The following is a 23,430-nucleotide window of genomic DNA, read 5'->3' on the forward strand; positions in this document are numbered from 1 at the left end:
TCTCCTTGTCCACTCCTTAAGCTGTTTATGCTCTGTTTCCCACCCCAGATGCAGATCTACCTTTACAATCCGGATGACTTTGACAGCCTCAGTGCTGCCATTAAGGAAAGACGCATCGTTGCTGCCATGGCCATCTTCTTCGAGGTAAAGTATCAGCAGAGTTGGAGTTTGAGGTGCACAAGAAAATCCAACAATGCACTGCAGCACTTGTCTTTTGGACTGGGCAACCATTTAGGTCCAGACTAAATACCCAATTGATGACCTACCATGAAATTTAATACACATTCAAGTTCCTCTCAGCTGAACTGTGATGGATGGCATCATTGGGGTTTTATGAGCAGATATCAGTAAAAGTTACTGACATTACTATCAGCCTTATGAGTGTGCATCCTTCATAGCACAGCTTAGTTTCCTCATCGGAGGTCTCAGAAGAGTAAAACCTCGTTGTAGTAGCTCTGGGTGTAGTTGCTGGAAATATTGATGGAAAATATCCTTTTTCACTGTTGTATGAAATGACTTACTGCCAGCTGTAAGAGATCATTTACAAAACCAAGGAGATGAGGGAATAAATGGAATAGATAAAAGGAAGCTGCCTGTAGGAGTCAGGAGGATTAAAACTGGGCATTGGAACTATGGATTTAACATTGGGATTGTTTTTGGTCCAATTTTGAGAAAGGTAATCATATAAATTTTTCAAGTCCGTAAATGATAAATATTTATTAGGAATGATCTTTGGCACCTGCGTTGCGATAGGAAATTTCCTCTCCAGCTGGTTGCTGATTGCATTTCTTGTTCTGTGGCACACAGCAGATTGTTTGCTGAGATACTACAAATTGTCCCCTGAAGATCTGAGCACGTAAGCTCTTAATGGGCAACAATGGTCCTAATTTCTATTAGGTGTGCAAACACCTCCAAGATTTAAGCAGCAGCACTGAGAACTCTGCGGTTTCTATCTCTGTTAGACTAATTTCTATTAGCAACAACTTTACAGTTGGTGGCAGCTGATGTATATCTGCTAACCTTCACCTTAATAGTTTATAGAAAAGATTCTGTTCTTCGACTGAGGTAGGCTGGAATCGGGACACAGGTGTTTGCAATGTAGGTCTGCTCTTAGACAATGATGAACCGCGTGTGCACGAGGACCTAAATGGCTCCGCTGGGTCCTGACAGCCCTATTGCTTACTGCAATTAGCACCACCATACACAATTTGTTGGAAAAACAGTTTACAGTGTGAAGGTTTTTAAGCGGGCATGCACACACTGGCTCAGATTTACTATTTCTAATCAATGAAAAGTATTCTTCCTCTGCTCCCCAAAGGCCTATTAATGGCCTCTAAGGTGTGCATATTATCCACATTCAGCATTCGGCTCCAAACAATTACTCTCCTCTGACTGACCTGAATTAATGTCGAGCAAGGTATTATTGGTCCCCGCATCCCAACACTGTTTTTGTCCAGTCTTGTCTCTTAAGTGGGACGCTGGGAATATTTAAAAGCGTTGGACTGAGCAATATTGCTCATCTTTTGTCATTTCAAACAATGAACTGCCAGCCCAACAGATAAAGAAGGCATCATCACCAGTCCTCTGGAGACGGCACAGGAGGAGGACGGCTGTGGTCATTAAAACATTTTAAATCATCTGGAAAAAAAGAAATTCAGATGTGGATTTTTCAAAAATTGGAAAAAGTTTCAGAAAGTGTCTCCCTGAATGTTGCTCAGTGAACATCACAATGTTCATCTCTAGTTTTCTTTTTCCCATTTTCCCCCTTTTGTGTGTGATCTACATTCTAGGTCACAGGCCACACATGGATACTACCCGTAGATCTGCAAAGACCAGAAAATGTGCATTTGTTTGGAAAAATATTTGGCATTTAGGAAAATGGATGAGACAGCTCTCTCAGACAGAATTTATCAGTATACTCTGCGGCTCGACTGTAAAAGCACCGAGTCCTCGGCAAACCTGTGCCTCAGCAGACAGATATTGAGTTATTTTTGCCACCATTTCGTTCTATTGAGTTTCGTAGCATTAGGAAACACACTCGTGAGCTCATTCTCCCTACCTTCATCTGTAAAATGTACACTATTAAAAATGATTTTCATGCATCTACATCATAATGAAAATCCTATCAGATGAGCAAAGACATTTGATATGAAGTCACTCTATCAGACCTGTGCTGTGAATAGTTTTTAATTAGAAAAGTTCAATCCAAAGAACCTTAGTAACAGACGTATGAAACTTTGTTGAAAGCATGTTTTGTAGCTGAGATTTAATTTAGTTTGCTTTAAATCACGTTTGCAGCAGATGTGACTGTCTTTTAAAGTAGTGCAGGTTTTACTGTACATACAGTATCACAGCTAAAAAGGCGAACGCAGTCTTTGAAATGATCAGATATGTTTAGTGTCTTTTATAACAATCAAAGCATCAAAAGCAGGTTAACATACTAAAGGCAGAGCAGGAATTGGAGACGTAGTTTATGGTTATGTTGGCGAGTGGGTACTGCACATAAACATCAAGGTTATTTTGTAACACATTTTTAAAACTGTGTGATGATAGGTTCAGATTTTTGGTGGTTATTTTCCAAGTAAACCAGAACAATCAAACCCCGAAACAAAAACCATTACAAGAAGCAGAATGGAAAAAGATGGCTTCTGGTGCTGCAGTTTAGTCCGCTGATGTCGATTGTCTTTTGGTATTTTATTTGGATTATTATAGAAGTCTGTTAATCCCTTTTCTAATCCTTTGTCTCTGGATGTTTCCTGCAGCTGGGGCAAAAAGACAACCCAGCTGTGGACCCCATCATCCAGGGATTGAAGGGAGTCGTGCATCATGGTAAGTAACGGGCACGTAACCCCTGACACACTCTACTTTCCGTAGAAGAATAGTTTTCATGCCGTTGAGTGCTCGTCATTCTTTGTTGAGCTGCGATGCTTTTATTTGTTTATTTCATATAGTTTTAACTTTAATTCCATAATCTCTCAATCTCGCAAAAAAACATTACATTTGGGGAAATAAAGTTCTAATGGGATCTTCGAAAAGCAATTGACCCTTACAAAATCCCTCTGATGTTTTCGTAATAGATGTTTTGATTTATCCGCAGAGGTAAAATCCTTTTGCCATTGCAGATATGGTGCCGTTCCTCCTCCTCCAGGAACAAAATGTCAACGCTCTTGCATTCAGCTGCTTAAGCACTATTATTTTAAAAATTCCAAATGAGTCTAAACACAAGCTATGAGCAGAGTTTAACTTCAAAAGGAGATAAAATTTGTAAGATCCCGCCTCTGCCGTGCTACTGTGGCTCCACAGTAGGAGACCTCCAAGGAGCTTCACTCACAGAGAAAGAACTATTAATTACATCTCAGCCTTAATTAGACAACCCTTTGTTTTAGTCAGGCTCAAATGTAAATCTATGAGCTCTCATGGACTGCAGCTCCTGCATAGGCTTATATTCATATTTAAGCTATTAATGTCTTGTGTTTTGTGCTATGGCACAATTCTTCATGGCATATTGTTTTAAATTACTGCTGCTGGGCCGGCGTCACGGGATTCATGGCTTATGCAGTCTATAAGCATATGTTTTATCACGAGTGTGTAATCCTTTACTACAGATGAGGGCACAACAGCTCTGTTTACACGGACACGTTTGACTTGTTTTACAGCCTGCAGCTGACGGTCTTTTTGTGACCATAATCGTAAACAGACAAGGACATGTAAGAGTATGAGGATATATAGAAGCGCAGCATAATTGCTCTTCACTCACGCTGGATTTGAAAGACCAGCGCTGGGCTTCACTGAATCGATTCTAATTATAATTCAACAACCTCAACTTTCTGGAGATAGGCGTTTCGATGTTTTGCATTGTGGGCTAGCGAGGTTATGACATTTGGCATTCACGTTGGAGGGGAAAAAAATATTAGCGGTTTTCTTTTTGCTAAAGATAAATGTATAAGGGTAAAAATTTGACCATAGCAAACCACTGGAGGCTACAGGAACACATGGAATTTGGCCTCAGAACCAGGAAAGGGGTCACTTTGTTTTGGCAAATTTTAAATAACTATATTCTGATTAGCCTTAAACCAGGATAACGTGTGTGCGTGTGGTTATTTTCCAAAGATGTAGTTAAGCTCCCTTTTTCTTTTGTTATATAACCTCGATAAAGACAGATTATCAAACATGTTGCATATACTTGATTATTTTGAGTCTCCAAGTGCCTGGACTGCACAGATGTCCGTGCTTGCACCACATTATTTCATTTCCTGACTGAAAGAGAGCCTGGTGTGGGTGTGGTGGTTTTTGGCCTGTCTTCCTCCGTGCCTTCTCCCCTGTTAGGATGCTTGGTTTTTCAACTAGCTCGTTATCCCGCAGTCATCCATCCATCAACATCTCGGTGGCCCATGAGCGATAGGGCACGTACACTGTCTGAAGACGGAGAGAGGAAAGGCTGTGCGCGCTGAATTTCAGTCGGGGTAGAGATGAGGCATCAGGGGCGAAGCTTCCCGTACCTCACCAGCCTGAATATAAACCACACCCTAAACCCATGAGCTACGAGAGATTATATCTGAATTAAGTTTGGCTTTATGTTGATATTTGTCATCATAATTCAAGGAGAAAAAAACAATCAAACCGACTTGCATAATCCACTTTACATAATCGCAGGACATATAGGAATTTTCCTCTAAAAGATGCTTCTGCTTTTTTTTTTTTTTTTTGTTGTTGAGTGTTTTTTTTTTTCTGCACAGCTTTACCTGATTCTGATCAGAGGACTGAAGAGATCCAGCAATCATTATGATCTGTCGTAATTCCAATGGCCCATGCCACAGTTGCTGCACAGAGCAGAGCACGCTACCATCCAGCCACAGATCAGCTGTCAGAGCTGGCCATTTTATCACACTCCTCTCCCTTTGCTCTTCTCTCAGTCCATCTGAGTACAGAGATCTGGCCATAGTGATAACAAGTGGTGAGGCTTTTAACTACTGCCATTCCACTCGTGGAGGTTTCAGGAAAGCAGTAATTATGCCACACCGGGAATGAAATGAAACAACCTTGTTAATGTTGGTGTAATTGTAACTTGACACATTAAGGGTTTTAGTGCGCCGAGCGATATGCTTTACAGCGCTGTGTATTGACAGGTTTTGATCTCTTTACACAGAAAAGGAGACCTACCTCAGGTCGTTCGTCTTGAGGGATCTGCTGCCATCGTCGGTGGACAGTTATTACAGATACACCGGCTCTCTGACCACTCCGCCCTGCAGCAAGGTAGTGGAGTGGATCATCTTCTCCAGGCCTGTGTATCTGTCCCACTCACAGGTGCGTCAAGTTCACATACGCGCACGCACACACACACACTTGTCCATACAGCTCTATTCTCCACGCACAGTCAGATCCCATTTGCGCACAGTCAGTGGATCGCTTGCTGTCCCACGGTGTCAGTGCACAAGCAATTTTTCCCCTCATCTGCCTCCCCTCCTTATTCCCTTTTCCTTCGTTCCTCTCCAACTCCTCTGCATATGAAACCATCACTGCCTATATAGTGGATGATTAAGCAGGAAGGGAGAGCCAATTACTGGCATTTGAATGATAGTAAGTGTGAGATAGCACCTATGCATATATTGTGCTGTTAGTGTGAGACATTGACTAAAGACTCCTAAATGGAATACTGCTCTGTGTGGAAGCTGGCTATCATATTATTAAAGTTGTTCAGGTTCATCAATTTAAATTCTCATTTACCTGAAGTAAAGGTTTGACACGTGTAATGAAAAAAAAATGCCTTTAAACTATTCATTTATGTGCTTTACAGCATCTTGCCTCCCACGGTTTTTGCTGTTTTGATTTGAGAGATAATATATGCCAAGCCATGCCCAGTGCTTTCTGCTGATCCCATACACAGTCCTTTGCTGCATCTTTTATACAAACAATTCTTAGGTTACCCAGCTGCATATCCTCTAGAGAATTCTGTGCTGTAGAAATTTGCAAGGCTCAGTGGAATTTCCATCATCTTGCAAGAGGACAAATCTTTTGTTCAGAAATGACTTCTCCTGCAAGAATATTGACCCACCTTTACAATGTTTGTGACGCTCACAGATAGTCTTTTATGAACCTGTAATTCATTTCTCCAAGCACGCATAGGACACATTGATTCCACAGTATCTGTAATGTGTAGTCATTACAGCACACTGCAGGAGATCATTCATGGCAATCAATGGCCACAAATTTGCCCCATTGAGAAGTTACAGCCCAGCATGCAGCCCAGGGTGATGATTGAAGTCTGTGTCTACTGGTGCCTGTGGTGTGAATGTTACTTGCAAATGCTGTACTCCAGTTGTGAAGAGTCAGCTACTGGCATGCAGCTCCAAATGCAGTTCTGCATGATATATTGAAAGCGCGTGGACAGACGCGTATACATATGCACAATAGCACTTGAATTTGCCTCAATAGCTATTCTTTGTTTCTTTCTATCCAGCTGGAGGCTTTCTACTCCATCTTTACAACAGAGCAACAGGACCACGTCAAGTCTGTCGAGTACCTGAGGAACAACTTCAGGCCCCTGCAGGACCTGGGCAATCGCAAAGTTTTTAAGTCGGCTGTAGAAAATGCATGGCAGAGGGATTTGACCGAGATCCTGGGAAGCCCTCATAGCACCGAGGCTTCAAAAGGTAAGCTTTGTTTTCTCTATGATTTTTAGATTTTTCTCAGCTGCAGCACTACTATAAAAGGATTTGCTTAATCCACGGAGCTCCCATAATTACAATTATTACTTACTTTTTCAGCGGGGAATAGTTGCTTGAATTGGTAGCTAATATTGCAGCGTGGATTAATGTTGTAAATGCACACTGTGCAGAATAGTGTTGACATTAAGCCAATGTTGCATGGACCAAGATCTGTGATAGAAACAGTCTTACAAGTCATACAAGTAAAAAACTGAAAAGCAGGAAAATGCTTAGAAAGGGCAAACTAAATATAAGTACTTCTATCAGGGTTTTAAATATGATGATGGGATTTTATGCTTTTTTTTTTTTTTAAATGGGAGATGAGTGTTTAAACTATCTCGGTGGGTTAATTTCAATCACAGTCTACCTAAATATATACTGGCAAGATAAGTGGGCATTAATCTAAACCTGTTCATTTTATACTCGATTGGCTCAGTAAATGTTAACATGCTAATGAAAAACACTTAATTTTCAGATTTTTAAGAACTGAGTCCGTTCACTATGCAATATGGGCCCTAATTTATTTGTGTGTGTGTGTGTGTGTGTGTGTGTGTGTGTGTGTTTTCGACTTAAAGTCTAACAATCCTGTGTGCCTGGGCGTGTGTGAAACTGTCTATACTGATCGACATTATTAAATGAAATGTGCAAAGAGGGCAGCAGACTCGGTGCATACATGTAAATAAAATAATATGAATAAAGTGCTTTATTTAAATTAGTTTATGCATTGTTTGGATTTTGTTCCTAGATTCTAACGGATAAAAGAGTTTGTTAGCTGGCAAGTGTTGATTTTTGCCAACTGAAATTATAGAGGCAGATTTTATTTGCTGTATCTAACTAGCTAATCAGGCTAACATTAGCATCGTTAGAATTTAGAGAACATGAATCCTGGGAGATCAGGAACTAATCAGAGGGAAAAAAATATTTTTCAGCTGCTATTTTATGCACAAGGTGTTGCCATAGCGCGTGGCGCCGCATGTCTGATTTGGCATATGCCGGATGCGCTTCCTTACACAACCCCCAAAAGGATTTGTCTCTTCTCTCGGGATCAAACTGGTGATCTTTTGTTTGTTAGTCAAATATCTAAACCGCTACACTATGAAGCCATAGGGAACCAATCATAGATCTCGGCTAAAATCAGTCTCTCAGTAAAGGGACAATTTTATTGGGGTTTTTTTTGGGGTTTTTTCTCGTATTTTGTTAGATAAAAGTCGAACAGAGGAGAAATCAGTAGTTTAATGTAATAATTCCAATTTCAGGAGCTTTTTGGGTAAAACTTGGCACATTTGATTCTCTCACTGATACAACTGATTCTTCAAAGCACATATTAATACCAGGCACGGACCTCATGCAGTGCTTGATCAGAGTATCTTTGTTTGTCTTTCTCTTTTATGTGTGCATCTTGCCGTGCTGGCTTTAACCGAACAGTACAGGAACTATGGAGACTAATGAGAAAGGCTGCTGCTCCTTAAAGTGGTGTTGTTGGTGTCTGGCAGGGAGAATTGATTGGGAATGCTTGTGATGAAGTTGGAGCACTCTAACGGGGCCGATCAGCAATCATCATTAATATGTGGTACAGCTAAAATAGACCCATACAAATTAAGTTGTGAAATTGCTTTTGTGGCATTATGTCAGTAGGCAGAATGAATGGGAACCAGTGTCTTTTAATTTTTTGTTTACTCCTCCCTCGTCTTTTTATTTATTTATTTATTTTCTGTTTTGCAAAATCTAATCTGCATTTTTATCAAAGAATATTTTTGTGCAAGAATGTATAGGCGAATGGAGGTTTAAACACTGTCAATCTCATCTGCAAGGATGACATCTGTCAAGGTTGTGCAACGGGGCCTGTTTGTCCGCGCACAATAAATGATGGCTTTGCTTGTAAATGGCGTATGAGAGCCAGGGCCGCGCCTTCACTGAATGCTCCACCGCTGTGGCTTTTATGGCAATGGAATTTGTTTGGCCATTACAAATGCAGAGCTAACCTTTCAGATGCAAAATAGAGATTGCAGATTAGTTTGTGGTGGTGCACTGTCATTGTTTGTCCAGTAATAATGCCAAGATATATAGGGCACTATTTATTTTATCTTTGGTGTGTCTTTGCATGTGTAAAAAAAACAACAAAAAAACCCCCCCAGCTCTGCCAAAGCCATACCCTCCATTTAAAATTTAATTAATTGAGACAATGGTGATAATGCTTTTTATATGTCTTATCAGATTGCTGTGTTCATTATATTCTCAGGTTAGGGAACTGATAATATGTTTCGAAACTGTAGAAAATGACAGCGACAGTTTCCAAGAACCCACAATGATGCTTTAAACTTTCTTGTGTTGTCACTTACAGCACAGAACTGAAAAGTAATGAATGTATAAAGATATAAAGTGGAGAAAGGCTGCCATGTCCTTGTTCCGGAACAATTATAACCGAAGAATGTTTGGCATTTTACTCCTACAGTAGGCAGTTACTCGATTTTCACCCAGTCAGCCTTTCATTTTAATTAAAGCAGCATTAGTCTTAAAAAAAATCAGTAGGTGTTAAGATTATGGTTAAAGCTATAGACAGTGAGCATCACCGTTAAATGATTATTGTAGTTACTGCGTTGGTTTTTGGTGGTTGAGATGACTCGCATTACTCAGCTCGCCTGCAGAGTTCACAATGAATAGTTTTGTCCCCCCCCTCATTGTGTTTAGAGTAAAATCCTTGTCTCCTCGATCATTCAATGCTGCAAACAGCTTCTTTTAAAAAAAATACTGTAAAGGCTTTAGAAGTGAGACGCTTTGGAACTGCTGTTTGTTGACAACCGTCGATTCATCACCGCTCGGTAGACAGTGAAAGATTCATGCTCTGTGCTGAGTGGTGTTGTAGACCGAGGTGGAACCTCTATGAAACGCGAATTTTGAAGGTTACAGCGTTTAAAAGAATTCCTCCACTTTTAAAACAGTATGTACATTTTATTGTCAGCTTAAGGTTTTGTTTCCACTCGATCCTGCTCTGCGCCGGTTTTTACCAAGTGCAACTTTCACAAAACGAACACGTGCACATCTAAGTTTGAAATCAGTGCCTGGGTCGCAGCGTTTGCTCATAACTTGACTACATTTAAGAAAAGGTTGCTCAGATGACACATTTTTAGGAGAAGAATCTTTTTTTCTTTTTTTTTTTAAGTTTTCTTTGCAATATGCAGAACGGGAGAAGCTGAGATGGTTACTAATATGTGCGTGCTGATTGTTAAAAGGATGATGATTGCCATGACAGAAGTGATGCAGGCAGTAAAACCGCAGTGACATCTTCAGCTGCTATTAAATTATCATTGTTGAGGTTGACAACACACATCCGACAGGTTTATAATACATTTCGCACCTGTCACATCTAATCAACACCCCGAGATTTTCTTCCTTTTGTTTTTTCCCCCGTGTTCTCTTGACTGATTTCTTTCCACCCTGTCTCCCTTTTCTCCCTTTCACATATCGTGGTGCATCATTTGTGTCATAGCTTCAGTGTGCAAATGGAGAAAACTGTGGTGACAATTTCAATTTGGCAGAAACTCTGAGAGCACATAATCATTTGACACTATTTCCTGACTGCTGTTGCCCTGATCTGCTGAGAAGCATGTCCAGATTGTCCCTTACCCATACTGATGGAGCCCTGTGTAAATATCCTTGCTGCAGCTTGCACTGCCACCTTGAGGACGATTTACAGATTATCTTTTGTCTCCTTTGTGCGTAGTGTTTAATCTGACAAATTATTTAGTATTTAGTATTTATTTATTTATTGTCATTGTCAAGAACAATGAAATTGCGTTTGGGGCTTCCATACAACCCAAAAAAAAGAAGAAAATAATAAATACCCCTTAAAACCCAAGTGTACATATTTAACCCAGTGTGACTCCAATGCAATAAGACAATCCTTAGCAATAATGTTCGTAGAAATTCAGACAAATTGGGTATGGGCATGTTGCTGCTAGATAATCTGTACCACATGCCCGCCACGCGGCGCTTGGTTCTTTTACATTTTGCCTGTGCTTTTTTTTTTTCCCCCTTCTTCTTTTTTTTGGCATGAAAAAGGCACAACGCGTCCAGATTGACAATCTGCACACGCCGGAGGTTGTGCGTGACCCAACTGAAGCCTTCAGGAGTATTTTTGTTATTGAGTTACTTTAGCTTTGTGCACTTCTGGGTGTTTCTCAAGTGGAAATGGCTTTGAGTCAAAGCAAGCGGGATTTTGTAATAAGCCCGTTAAAAGGCAACCTTCATTCTACCCACACATGTCGACAGACAAAAACACATGTGGTCAAGCAGTCATCCCAATCACAGTCTTCCATCTTCACCGAGCTGTATTCAGTCAGTGAAAAAGTGACACCACTGTTTACTTCCTTGTCAATCTTTTTTTCGTCCCCCTCCTCCCCTTTTCTTTCTTTTCATGCTGCCTTGTTCTCATATCCTTCTTTTTTTTCCCCTCTCTGGTCTTTTTAGTGTGCAGCAGTGCCCCAGTGAGCATGAAGATCCAGCCACTAAACCAGACGGCATTGATGGTGAGCTGGGAACGCCCTCTGACAGTCTACCACCCACCTATCACCAGTTACATGGTCTCCTACAGCTGGGTGAAACGTGATGTCGCTGATGAAAAGACCTTCACCAAGACCGGGGATCAGAGCATGGTGAGTGTGGCTGTTTAAAAGCTTTTATTTATTTATTTTACAATAAATGTTGCATAAACAGCTCCGATTGGTGTGCAGAGCCTCAGATGTATCTGTCAGGATCAGAGGTTGGCCAGATCAGTGACGGTGTGTATTGGAGGTGACAGGTTATGATGAACTCTGCATGTGGCTGTTGGCTGATATGAGGGCCCAGACACTCTGCTGTCACTCACCTGTCTAAGAATAGAAGCACAGGCCCGTCACAAACTTTGACGTGTCACACTGAGATACTGTATATATAATGTGTTCAAAATTGCAGCTGTGGCCTTTATCCAGGTGTAGCATTTACCCCTCTGTTTATTTGCATTTAGGTTTGAATCAGCCTCAGAAGTAGGCACCTCTATTACAGGGTGAACAAAAAAAAAAAAAAACGCATACAGACTGAGGCGGCGTAAACAAAATAATATATTCGCTTTTATTTTCCCAATTTAAAAAGCAATCATTTAAAAAAATCTTCAGTTTTCAGGCAGTACGAGCGGCTCTTTCAACAGAAACTTCTGTTAGTAACATATGCAGAGCAAATGTACCCTTTTAGATCTTTGCTCCACTGATCATATAATTCATCTCGCTGCCTTAAACAGTGAGTTAGCACACTTCGGTTCTTACTGTAGCTTTTCAGCAGAATATTCAGTGGTGTCCACAGATATATCTGCAGGAGGTTGCACCTACAGGGCTGTTCTTTTTCACTCTATATATTCTTCTCTCTGGTCACATATTTTTGCATTTGTGGAAATCCAACACCCAGCTGTGCATCTCTTTAAAGCCCACTGACCCCCAGCTGTTTTTATAGTCTGCATGACTTGCTTTTTGATATAAACAGTGCAGAGGAGAAAAATCTCATCTCACCAGTTCAGAGACCTGGGATCAGTTCCCTGGTGGCAATGCTACCTCCAGCTTGGCGCATTCCAATAAACACAGTTGTCATGGGCTGGAAGCTCGTGAGGGATCTTGTAATGTTGCTGCACTAGCGACTCCTATTTGGTGTGGGTAACTGCACAGAAGGGGTGAGATCTGAGAGCAAGAGCTGGCTAATCCTTTAAGGTAATAACCCCCTTCACTCAAGCGTGTTTGCCTCACTTTGATGTTTAACCTTCACTGTGCAGAAGGATCCAATTGCAGAGTCTGGCACTGAAATTTTTTTAAACAATCGTTCTACAGGATGATTTCATGACATTATGAAGCAAATTTTGCAGCGTGGAACTTGCACGAGTTCGATGCCTCCGGTGCGCGCACACACTCTGTGAATAAGGAGACGCGTTGTGTTCAGCAGTTACACAATGAACAATGATTTGCATATTCATAGATTCTGGGAGAAAGGAGGAGGAGATGTAATTTTAAGAATTTTAAACCAGGTAATTGAACTACTTTGTGAGGGTAAAAACACTTCAGACACAAATTATTATTCCGCGCAGCTTATCTTTAATACTGTGTTTCCTAAAACATGCCTGGAGGAGAACTTGAGCTTCGAATGTAGCTACTGAAGCTTAGAAAATGATGGACAAGTGAGCTGAAATCAATATGCAACCAGGCTTCTGGCGGTCAAGAACTCCTCCACAAAATAAACTGTTATTCTCATCAGAAAACATACCATAAGTTAATATTATTCCCTTTGTTGAATTATTGCCGCTCATTGTGGACAGAAGTTCACATCTCACTTGCAGCAACAATATTTATACCTGATGTTACCCATAGCTTTCTCTCATTATTTGTGAATTTTGGCATCTCTTTTTAGCTCTCTGTTAATGATTACTGCACCCTGATGTTCTTCTTATATCTCTACAGTCTTCATTTTCTGTACTCTGTGGCCACAAAAGAGCAGCGCGTTCTCCATAAAGGCTGCTGCACTGTGAAAATGCTTACTTAGATATCAAGTGTCATCTAAACTTTGTTACGGAAGATGTATTACCCATGATGTGACTGGTGAACCATGTTGGGCTCGTGAGGCTAAGTGACTATTTTGCGTGGAATGCATTAATGTAATAACATGATTTATTTGTCGTGGTGAAGTGGGAGACCTGTAAATTTGCATTGTGCTTTGATTTCAAATGGCTGACTGAGAGAGTGATTATAGTGTCCGTGTGGTGCTCTGTCCGTGCAGTTACACTCCATTAATACAGTCGATCAGCCTCTTTTTCTCACATTATTCTGTCCACTTCTCCCTCTCTGCACTAAAGTCCTTATTTTGCTCACTTCATTTCCATTTCAATTTTCAGTTTCTATCTCTGGACACCTTTATCTGAATTATTTTGGAGAAATACTGGCTCTGCAACACCAGAGGCAATCACCCACCTATTCTGAGGGCACTTTGAATACAAGTTAAGCCGTCTGCAACCTGCAAAAACACAATTAAATTAAACAGAAAATAACCTTTCTAAACAGCTTGGAAGTTGTGGGCCACAGACTATTGGACAAGCAGTAGTTTAAAATGGAAAGCGTTCATTGGAGGCTATTTGAATTATTAGCATCTGCCTTTTCAAATGTGTTCATCTATTACGATGCAATTTCAGTTAGAATTGACAGTATTTTATGTGTGTTTTCTCTTACAGAAAGCAGTCATCACTAACGTTTCTCCTGACATCCTGTACCTGTTCAGAGTGCAGGCAGTGTGTCAACATGATCTGCGCAGTGATTTTAGCCAAACACTGTTGTTCAGAGGTATGTGGTCACAGCAGGTGTACTCTAAGGCCTTTGTTCCGTCTTCAAATGCACTAATAGATGGATATATAAATATTTTATGTCCCTCCCTCTTTTGTTTCACAGCTAATACGACAAGAATTTTTGAAGGATCTCGAATTGTGAAGACTGGGATGGTTAGTTGACCAGAAGATGGCAGTGCACATTTCTTTTTGCATCTCAGTGACGTTCATGTCATATTCTGTTGGGTAACCATTTCCCCCCCCCCCTCTCTGCCCATCTCCCTCAGCCCACAGTTTCTCCTGCGTCCTCAGCAGACATGGCTCCAATCAGTTCTGGTTCCTCCACGTGGACGTCCTCTGGTATCCACTTCTCCATTGTCTCCATGGCAACAGGGATGGGCCCCTCTTCTAGTGGCAGCCAGGCCACGGTGGCATCGGTAGTGACGAGCACCTTGCTGGCAGGCTTGGGTGTCGGCGGAGGGGTCATCTCCTCCATGCCCAGCTCTGTTTGGCCCACGCAGGCGCCTCAAGCCACTCAGAACCCCACTCGTCCATCCACCGCGCCCGCAAAGTCCAACAACGAGCAGACGCCACCTCAGGGCTCCGAGACAGACAACGCGTCTGAGGAGAATAATGCTCCGCACGAGGGTGAAGAGGAGGGGGAGGAAGGCGAGAAAGATGGGGAGAAGGAGGAGGAGGAAGAGCAGCAGAAGAAGAAGAAGGAAAAGACTGGAACTGACAATGGGGAGAAACAAGCAAACAGCACTCTGGCCAAAAAACCTTTAATCCCCACCCCCGCATCCACAGCCAAAGAGAAAGGAGAAGGGAAACCTACAGTTAAAGGCACCACAGTACCTCCGAGCACTGGTGAAGACGTGGAGAGCAACCCTACAGGTGTAAACCCAGTGTCCACTCAGGAGCCGCGTAATAGCAGCGTAAAGACGCAAATTCCCAAGAATTTACCTACAAAGATCCCCACTGAAAATGAAAATGCAAACAGCTGGCCTTTCTCTGTCCACACTGGTGAGCAGGACATTTCGATTCCTGTGTTGTTGTTTTTTATTTCTTTTTTTCCCCCTCCTCATACTGAAAAATCTTTTGAACTCTTGTTAAGCCTTTTTTCCCTTGTTGTCGGCTGTTGTGCCAGGCAAGACTTCTTTCCAAAGCACAGTTCTGTAAACACCACCAGCACTTACAGAGACCAGTTTAGCAGAACAAATAACTTGATATAAGACGCTAACTACACAGGTTACCATCTCGGTCAAAGACGGAGCCCCAGGCATTTGTGTCACTACAACACAGAGACCTGAAGGAAGAAGTAGGCTGTCTGCCAGAGGGACTGCGCCTCAAGGAATTCCTTTAAGCATGTTTTAAAAGAGTTTGTTTCGAGGGAGAGCATTTATGAAGATGTCTTTGCCTCTTTTTTTTGTCTTATTTCCCCCTCAACAAACCATGAAAATACTAGAAGTGGCACTGAAAAATGTTAAAAGGCAGTTGCCGTTAGTGATTATCAATAACAATATAAACAAACAACACTGTGGTTTTCTTTTGAATCTGATCAACCAACCCAATCACATTGTTTTAATCATCTAATTAGAGTTAATCTTGAGCTCTTGTAAAATGTGTTTGTTCTCTCCTTGATTTGTGTTTGTGTTTGTTTTTGTTTTTTTCCATAATGACTTCTGTCTAGGCTTTTAATTTTAGGAAACAATTTATTTCGTGAACATTATAGAATTAATGGAGAAAAGCCTAGCATAGTGTCCCAGCGTTTAACTGAAGAGAAGACGCAAAGACTAACCCTACTCTGTTCCAAGATTTCCATTTTATCTGCGAACAAAACATCAGAATAGCCTTTAAATATATTCACGGAGGCACTTTATAAGAGCACAGATGAAACTGTATAAGTCGGTACGACATATTTAGACATTTAACATGTGTTTGTTTTGTCTTTCAGACAGAACCACCATGTCCAATGGGATGCCGCCACCTCACCCGGGGATGGGCAGGATGGTGTGGATTGTCCCCTTGGTGGTGGTGTCTGCTCTCACTCTGCTGTGCCTCATCATGCTGCTAATTGTGATGGTCTACTGGAGGTGAGAGAGAGTTCACAACCTCATTCCCGGGGCTCCATCTTAGTTTGTTAGAACAGTAAATTGCTATGATGAAGTGCTGTAGCCTTTTATTGAAAATAAAAAGCCTTATCTTTACTGGGTGTGGGGATGATGATGTCTCTGATTCCTCCTTTAGAGGTATAAAAATACAGCTGCCCCTCACTCACACTGGACCTCTTGAATGCATTTTTTTTCTCTGTTCATGTTTTCTACTAAGTAAACCACCTGCGTTTAAGTGTCCTCAGCATGGTTTGGGCTTAGCAAGGGTACTAATGCTGCTTTCTTCCCTTTGCTTTGTACATTTTGCCCATCACCCACTTGGGTGAGGGGCAGGAGACCTGAAGGCCCCGCAATGCCAGCATGGGTCCCAGCTGTGTCTTCATCTGCTGGGCTAATTTCCAGCCATGCTATTGGAGCCCGAGTAATTACACAGGCCAGGCCACAAGCACATGTCGGCTGGTTAATGAGTAACAAATGGCACTGTAGGCTACTTCCTCAGCTGGTCCTGTGTATATTTACTGCCGCTACTTGTAAAGGATTTTATTTGTTTATAGACTCTTTAGAAATAAATATTTGAAATGTGTTAAATGCATTTAAATGTTTTTTTTTTTTTTGTTTTTTTGATTTGATCGCCACAGCAAATGTTTATATCACCTTGCTGTGACAGATAATAAAACAGTGAGATATAATTAAAAGCGGGGTTATTGGCTCCACAGAGGTGTAAAAAACCAGAGCTGAAAGCAAGATGACTGTACAGATTCGGTTAGCGAGAGTTTGGGTATTTGAGTAGAAAAGCAGGGGCAGCTTTGAGATTTGAAATGGCCATCGCAGCTGCTGTTGTGACAGCTCAGACACTTCACAGACAATGCCTGCTTCCCTTAGGGAAAAGGCTACGGTGAAAGATGAAATCAAGCCGTTTACTCTTCATCCTCTGCGTGGTCTCTCTTAGTGACACAGAGGCTAAACCCGTGAGTTTCTCTAGTTCCAGATGTTTTGTTCATTATCATATCGGCTTAATTCCACCATACATTTGATTTTTAGAGGCGTCTATGGAGAAATGTGTGGCCAGTGAATTATCTATTAAAGCTTCCCTGTTTGGGTTTATCTGAGGTTATGAGTCTGGTGTTAATTGCTGGTGTTGCCCATCTGGAAGCCTGTGAGGCTCAAGGTGTTGGCTGAAAACTGACAGATATAAAACCGAGAACAAACCCAGTCCCACCTCTTTTTTTTTCTTTCTTTCTTTCTTTTCTTTTTCTTCTTAATTGGAATTCATTAATAAAGCTGTTAAACTGGCCTTAATGCAAGCTGCTCTTCTGAGAGTCAGGAAGACGACATGGACGATGCCGATTAGTTAGCAGGACCACATCTGCCCTCAAAGGAGGCCATTAGATCGGGAGGCTGCGACTGAAACCGGGGGGAGCGCTCCTCCCCCGTTTGTTTTCACCTTTCCTCTCTCGCGCTCTCTTTTCTCTCTATCAATTCTCTCTGTCACCGTCTCTGTTTGGCTCCTCTCTTTGTGCATTTTCTTTTTAAATGCAGTTCCACCTTTTTGTTTCGGTTTCATCTCTCTAAGAATGACTAGCATCTGCTCCCTCCTCTGCATGGCGTACAGGTAGGGTTAAAGCTGGGGTATGTTAGCACTGGGATGAAACGTGGGTCTTATAGGACAGATTGCATGCGAGTTGGTATACCAGGTGTTCCGGTTCCTCACTGGTTGTTGTCAGTCACGCTAGAGCTGCTGATTATTTTTAATGCACAGCTGACCTTTTTACAAATCTGTTTTAATATCACCAGATAAATAACCTCAATACTTACGAAAGAGCATGGCTGCTTGCAGTTTGTCACTCTGTGAACTCTGAACTTCAGGCTGTATGAAAATTTTGATTGAATTGTCCTGGCAGTATTTGCAAAGATCCAGGCTTTTTGAAACAGCTTTTTGAGCAGCAGCAGAGGCAGCAGCTGCTGCCAACAATGAGTATTTACTCCAGCAAATGCATCTTGAAGTTGATTTCCTTGTCCTCAAAGTCCCTTGAAAGAGGCCCTGAGAAGAGAAAATGTGTTTGGATTAGTTGTCTTCGGTTTGCATAAAGAGCCAAACTCGGCTCGGCGCTGCAGCGTGTCACCGTGAGTTGTTTACCTGGTCCCTATAGTCAGCGAAGGCTCTGTTTCCAGGAGCCACTCACTCTGTGTGCGATCAGCTGTGTCCTAACTTCTCTGGGGTTTTCATTAGGAGTTTTCTGCTGTTGTCATTCTGTTCAACATTTCTATGCTGATGTTGACGGACCGGATCTGAGAACAACCGGCTAACGACTCCCTCAATACACTTGGCTGCATCATTTGAGCTGATAGTGGGTGGGTTTACTGTGCCACATTCACTATACTTATCTCTCTGGGTCCCTGCAGGAGATTTTTCCAGACAGCTCACTTTTATGTGGAGGAGAGCAGCTCTCCACGGGTGGTGGCCAATGAGAATATCCCAGTCATCCCTATACCAGGTGAGCTATGTTTTCTATACTGTGCCAGAAATTTAATTTATCAGTTTTAACGAGCCAGCGTGTACTTTGTCACACATCAGACTGAAACGGGACTTGCATGAAGCCTGTTTGGTATGATTTGTATGTGAGGTTGTGGCTTTAAAAAAGTACTGTATTGTATTAGTTAATGTGCAAAAAAAAAGTTGGACAACAAGCAAGTTGAAGTTTGCTAAAAGTGATTTAAATGAACCAAAAAATAAAGTAATGGCTGAAGTGTTTTCTCAAGTTCTCCACCGCTTTAGGCTAACAGTAGCAGATCAGCATTTGTTTGCTAAAGGTAATCCATAAATGGTTCAGGTACATGATGGTGCCAGTGAAGAGGTAATTTATCAGACTACAAATATAAGGAATCACTGTTGCAGATGTTCCCATTGCAGAAATTTTGAGTCTGATCTAATAAATCTGTTTTTTAACCATAAAAAGATTTAAGACAAAACTTAAATTTAGTTTATTAAATCTGTTCTGTAACCTTAAAAATAGTTTTTTTTAAGACATAAACAGAGGACTAATGGACTCTTGACTGACTTTTATCGATTTATGTCTACTGATGTATTGCACATTTACAAGGCGTCATTAAATCTTTTCAAAGGGTTTTCTGTATTACCTTAATGTCTGCTTTGCAGTTTCTGTTCATTTACATGTGAATTGACTCCGGAAACAGCACTGTAGAAGTTGTGTGACTGGCTTTTCTTAGCCCTTATTGTCCCAGGCAGCAGTGGAGTGGCAGCTAGTCGATATCAGACTTTACTTTCACAGTCGCTTTAAGCTCAGGGACATTTCAAGGCTGTGACATCAGTCGAGCTATAATCATGATGCTAGTATTGACTCTGCATGCACTCTGTTTTTATTGCTCTTTCTTTGTTTCTTCCCTTGTTTCTCTTGTTGTTTGTTTGTTTGTTCCTCTCTTTTTCCCCCCACTATATTTTCTCTCTGCTTATCTATTTGTGTGTATTTGTAGTGATTCAGAAGTTTGAAATGGAGCCGTGGGACCTTTAAGCCCACCTTTTGTTCAGCTTTATGTCCTGTCAAGAATGGGCCTAATCAGCCTTAGTCTATTACACTTTCTAGCTGCCACAAAGCCACATTTCACCCAGAGCTACTCTGATGAACTGATCAGGCTAAGTCTCTTGACACTAATATAGATGGAAAAAAGACACTTTGATAAATGACCAGATTAATAGGCAAGAATTCACCTCTATGCTGTAGCCACTGAGGCAAGTAAAAGCCTCGGAGGCCCCAGCTGCTAGTGTGTATTAGTTAAGACATTGGCCAGAATCGGCAGTGATGACAGCTGGGTCTCCTGCACTGTCCCTGTGTGATGCTGACCAGCCTTATCAAAGATCTTTCATGTGTGATTTGGAGCTGATTTGGCTCAGATGAGACAGATGTGTCTTCCTGTACAGCTCAAAATGCCAAAATCTAGGTGTTTGTGATAGAGGTCACTTGGTTATTTATTTATTTTTTAAATCTTTTCCTTTTGTTAAAAATAATCTACCAGTCTCACTGATGTAGTGATGCCGCGTAAAAGTAAAAAACAAAGTCACAAATTTCTTTAATTTCTGTTAGTGAGTAAAAAAGCGATGACATAATGGGCACTTGCTGTTTTTACTGCTTCCCCTGCAGATGACATGGAGGCCATCCCTGTTAAGCAGTTTGTGAAACACGTCATGGAGCTCTACAAAAACAACATGCAGGGTTTTGCTGAGGAGTTTGAGGTACTCTTTTGACACAACATTGTGAAGCATTGTTAACCCTCGCTGCGTACAGAGTCGTGTTTTACATCAGAGCTGGGTTTTGTTGGTCTGCATGAAGGAGCTAAAACATCCATTGTTGCCTTTTAGTTCTACTCTGCTTTACGTTACCTACAAACTAAACAAGAGGTCATGTATGCCAACATGCAGCTCTTTGATTGGGCAGTTTTGACAACTTTGTGCTGACAGCAGGTCTTGCAGTCCTTTACTACTCATTTGTATTTACGAAAGAGAAGGTCCTGAAGGTTTATTGATAAAGGAGCATCATCATGAATGGAGATGAGCGAGTGGAAAGGGTACGAAAAGCTTTTTAAAATAATTACTGTGTTGTTGCTGCGTTTTATGTATTTCTTTCACTTAGACAAAGAACCATAAAATCGAGCCAATCCAGTGGATCTGCTTTGCTTTCACGCCACAAACCTCGCCACACTCTGCTCGAGGGAAGAACTTTCCTCGTAGTCTTCCTCTGTGTAGTTTACCGCTCAGCCATAAAAGGCCAATGGTATGTTGTTGTCACCGAGTCAGACAGGCTGTGTATCTGTATCTAATGTAATCTCAGGCAAGTTCGATCAATCTAAAGGTCAGAGGTCAAGCTTTATGAAAATCTTGTCACTGCAATCTTCACTTTCCATTATTTTAGATACATCTACTAAGGGGTTTTCACACCAGTCCAAACCCAACAAACCAAATGAGAAGTTTCCAGATTTTCTTTGAAGTAAAAAAAAAAAGAAAAAATTACATAAATTTGCATAAAAGCACATAAACTAGTGCTGATACTGCTAAACTACTGAGCGCAGAATTTATCTTTTGTGCACGCTCTCTCCAAATGGGCCTGCCAAATCTGAACAATGGTTGGACATTATATCATGCACACACTCATGCGCGGGGTTGCTAATTTTGAACAGATGGTTGAGAGAAAGATGGAGAGAGAGACCAGAGTGATGAAGGTTAATTAGAGAAGGTCTGTCTGCCGGTTGACCGGACGGGAACACACTCTCTGTGTAACTAGGTTAAGAAAGGAGGCAAAAGCTTCACCCCCAGTGTATTCCTTCTAATTGGGGTCATGTAATGTGATGCCTGTGTGCGCAATGTTCAAATGCACCACGACGAAGCCGTTTTGGACGTGATTGTTTTTTTGGGGGGGTGACTGAATGCATCGTGCTGTAGAAAAGAAGAAGGCTGTTCTACTAGAGGCTCGAGTTCAAGCCCCAGTTGCAGCAAGCATCTGCTCTGAAGCGTCCTTGAATAAGGCACAGAATCCATGCTAGAGGTTCGGCTTTAAATTGGGGGCTATGAGCTGTGCACAGGGGAGATCTGTAGGGTGGAAAAAAATAAAACTTCCCCAACAATATAGTATCAGAAAGAACACTGAGATTTTGAGTAAATATAACTTCTTTTTAGAATGTAATTCTGTTAGATCTAGCCTCCTTAATAAAATCAATTTCTGTTTATTTTTTTTCCCTCCCTGCAGGAGGTCCAACGCTCCACAGCCGACCTGAAAATCACAGCAGAACATTCCAATCATCCTGACAACAAGCACAAAAACAGATACATCAACATTGTGGCCTGTGAGTCAGCTGTAAAATCTGATTACGTCTGCCGCTTTGGATTCCAATAGTGTTCATAAAACGGGTTTTCATCTTTTTAATAATTCTCACAAATATGTCAATGCTTCCCCTTAGACGACCACAGCCGGGTGAAATTACGGGCTTTGGCAGGAAAAGATGCCAAACATTCGGATTACATTAATGCCAACTATGTGGATGTGAGTTCAACCAGCCACTTAACATTGTTGAAGGTTTACTTTTCTTTTTTTTTGTTTTTGAAATGGAAAGGTTGCGAGTCTGAACCGCTTCAGCTGAACAGCGACTTGAATGAAGCAATAGTGCGATGTGAAAGAGTTATTGGCAGTGCTAAACGGCTTGCTGACAGCTTTGTTTAAAATATCAATCGAGGTGTCCAAGTCATAAACCTGACAGATAGTAATAAAAAATTTTACATTTATATTTGAGAAATGTATTCATGCATGAATACGTATCATTACTGTCAGCTCAAGGAGTGAATTTCATGACCGGCACATGTTTCGCCAGTAAATCGGTTGCATCAGCTATATCAGGAATATTGATAGAGGAGTGATTGCATCTTACCAGTAAACAACACTCCCTCCACTCTCCTGTTTTCAGGGCTACAACCAGCCCAGAGCTTATATAGCTGCTCAGGGCCCTCTCAAGTCTACATTCGAGGACTTCTGGAGGATGGTGTGGGAGCAGAACACTGGAGTCATAGTCATGATCACGAACCTTGTGGAGAAAGGAAGAGTAGGTTCACTTTGAGCTATCGCATAATCGAAGCAAACATTTGACTGTAATTCAGATAGGTTCAAATGTAACTCTGTGCATGCTGTGTGTTTCAGAGGAAATGTGACCAGTACTGGCCAACAGAGAACAGCGAGCAGTATGGAAGCATCGTGGTGACCCTGAAAAGCACCAAAGTGCACGCTTGCTACACATTGCGCCGTTTCCTCATTAGGAACACTAAAGTTAAAAAGGTAACCAGACACTTGCACTATAATAAACTTTGTCTTAGTGGGTTGAACCTGCTGAAATATTGAAACATCGACATCACGGTCCAGTCAAAAGAAAACACTGGTCGACATCTGCCTGCTTCAGAAATGTATTTCGTAAATATGAATCTGCTCTAATGGCAGAGAATTTTTGTGTACTCTGAAAATTATTAATATTGTTCCAATTTGGAATTAGTGGGAAACATCTGATTACACTGAACAGATCAACGGATCAAGCCAAGGTTGTATCCATGTGTAACATGAGATGCGTCATGTTTTTTTTGGAGGGGGGCGCGGGGGTTTGTGGATTATAATTAAAAACCTTCCCAAAAAATGAAATCAGGACAGATTTATAAGGGTAATCAGATTTATCAGGTCACATTTATCCAACATGTTCTCTCTCTCTGACTGTTAAATCTTAACGCAGCTTTCATTATCAT

At 41.4% G+C, this 23,430-nt stretch overlaps 1 protein-coding gene across 1 annotated transcript in view; it reads left to right on the forward strand.

Annotated features, from left to right (window-relative positions):
* The window catches only part of ca16b (carbonic anhydrase XVI b), a 113,779-nt gene that overhangs the window by 81,221 nt on the left and 9,128 nt on the right, over positions 1–23,430 (forward strand). The window contains exons 5-19 of the mRNA XM_085353350.1: positions 49–144; positions 2,763–2,829; positions 5,147–5,304; positions 6,458–6,650; positions 11,172–11,356; positions 13,942–14,050; positions 14,156–14,205; positions 14,319–15,054; positions 15,986–16,124; positions 18,546–18,637; positions 20,300–20,391; positions 21,899–21,995; positions 22,110–22,192; positions 22,611–22,745; positions 22,841–22,975. Coding sequence (XP_085209476.1) covers positions 49–144; positions 2,763–2,829; positions 5,147–5,304; positions 6,458–6,650; positions 11,172–11,356; positions 13,942–14,050; positions 14,156–14,205; positions 14,319–15,054; positions 15,986–16,124; positions 18,546–18,637; positions 20,300–20,391; positions 21,899–21,995; positions 22,110–22,192; positions 22,611–22,745; positions 22,841–22,975 — 2,367 coding nt within the window. The remainder of the gene's footprint in view (positions 1–48; positions 145–2,762; positions 2,830–5,146; positions 5,305–6,457; positions 6,651–11,171; positions 11,357–13,941; positions 14,051–14,155; positions 14,206–14,318; positions 15,055–15,985; positions 16,125–18,545; positions 18,638–20,299; positions 20,392–21,898; positions 21,996–22,109; positions 22,193–22,610; positions 22,746–22,840; positions 22,976–23,430) is intronic.

This window comes from Diplotaxodon limnothrissa, linkage group LG5 (genome assembly GCF_057381915.1).
Source record: "Diplotaxodon limnothrissa isolate DT_005_m linkage group LG5, D_limnothrissa_male_GT1.1, whole genome shotgun sequence".
NCBI classification, from domain to species: domain Eukaryota; kingdom Metazoa; phylum Chordata; class Actinopteri; order Cichliformes; family Cichlidae; genus Diplotaxodon; species Diplotaxodon limnothrissa.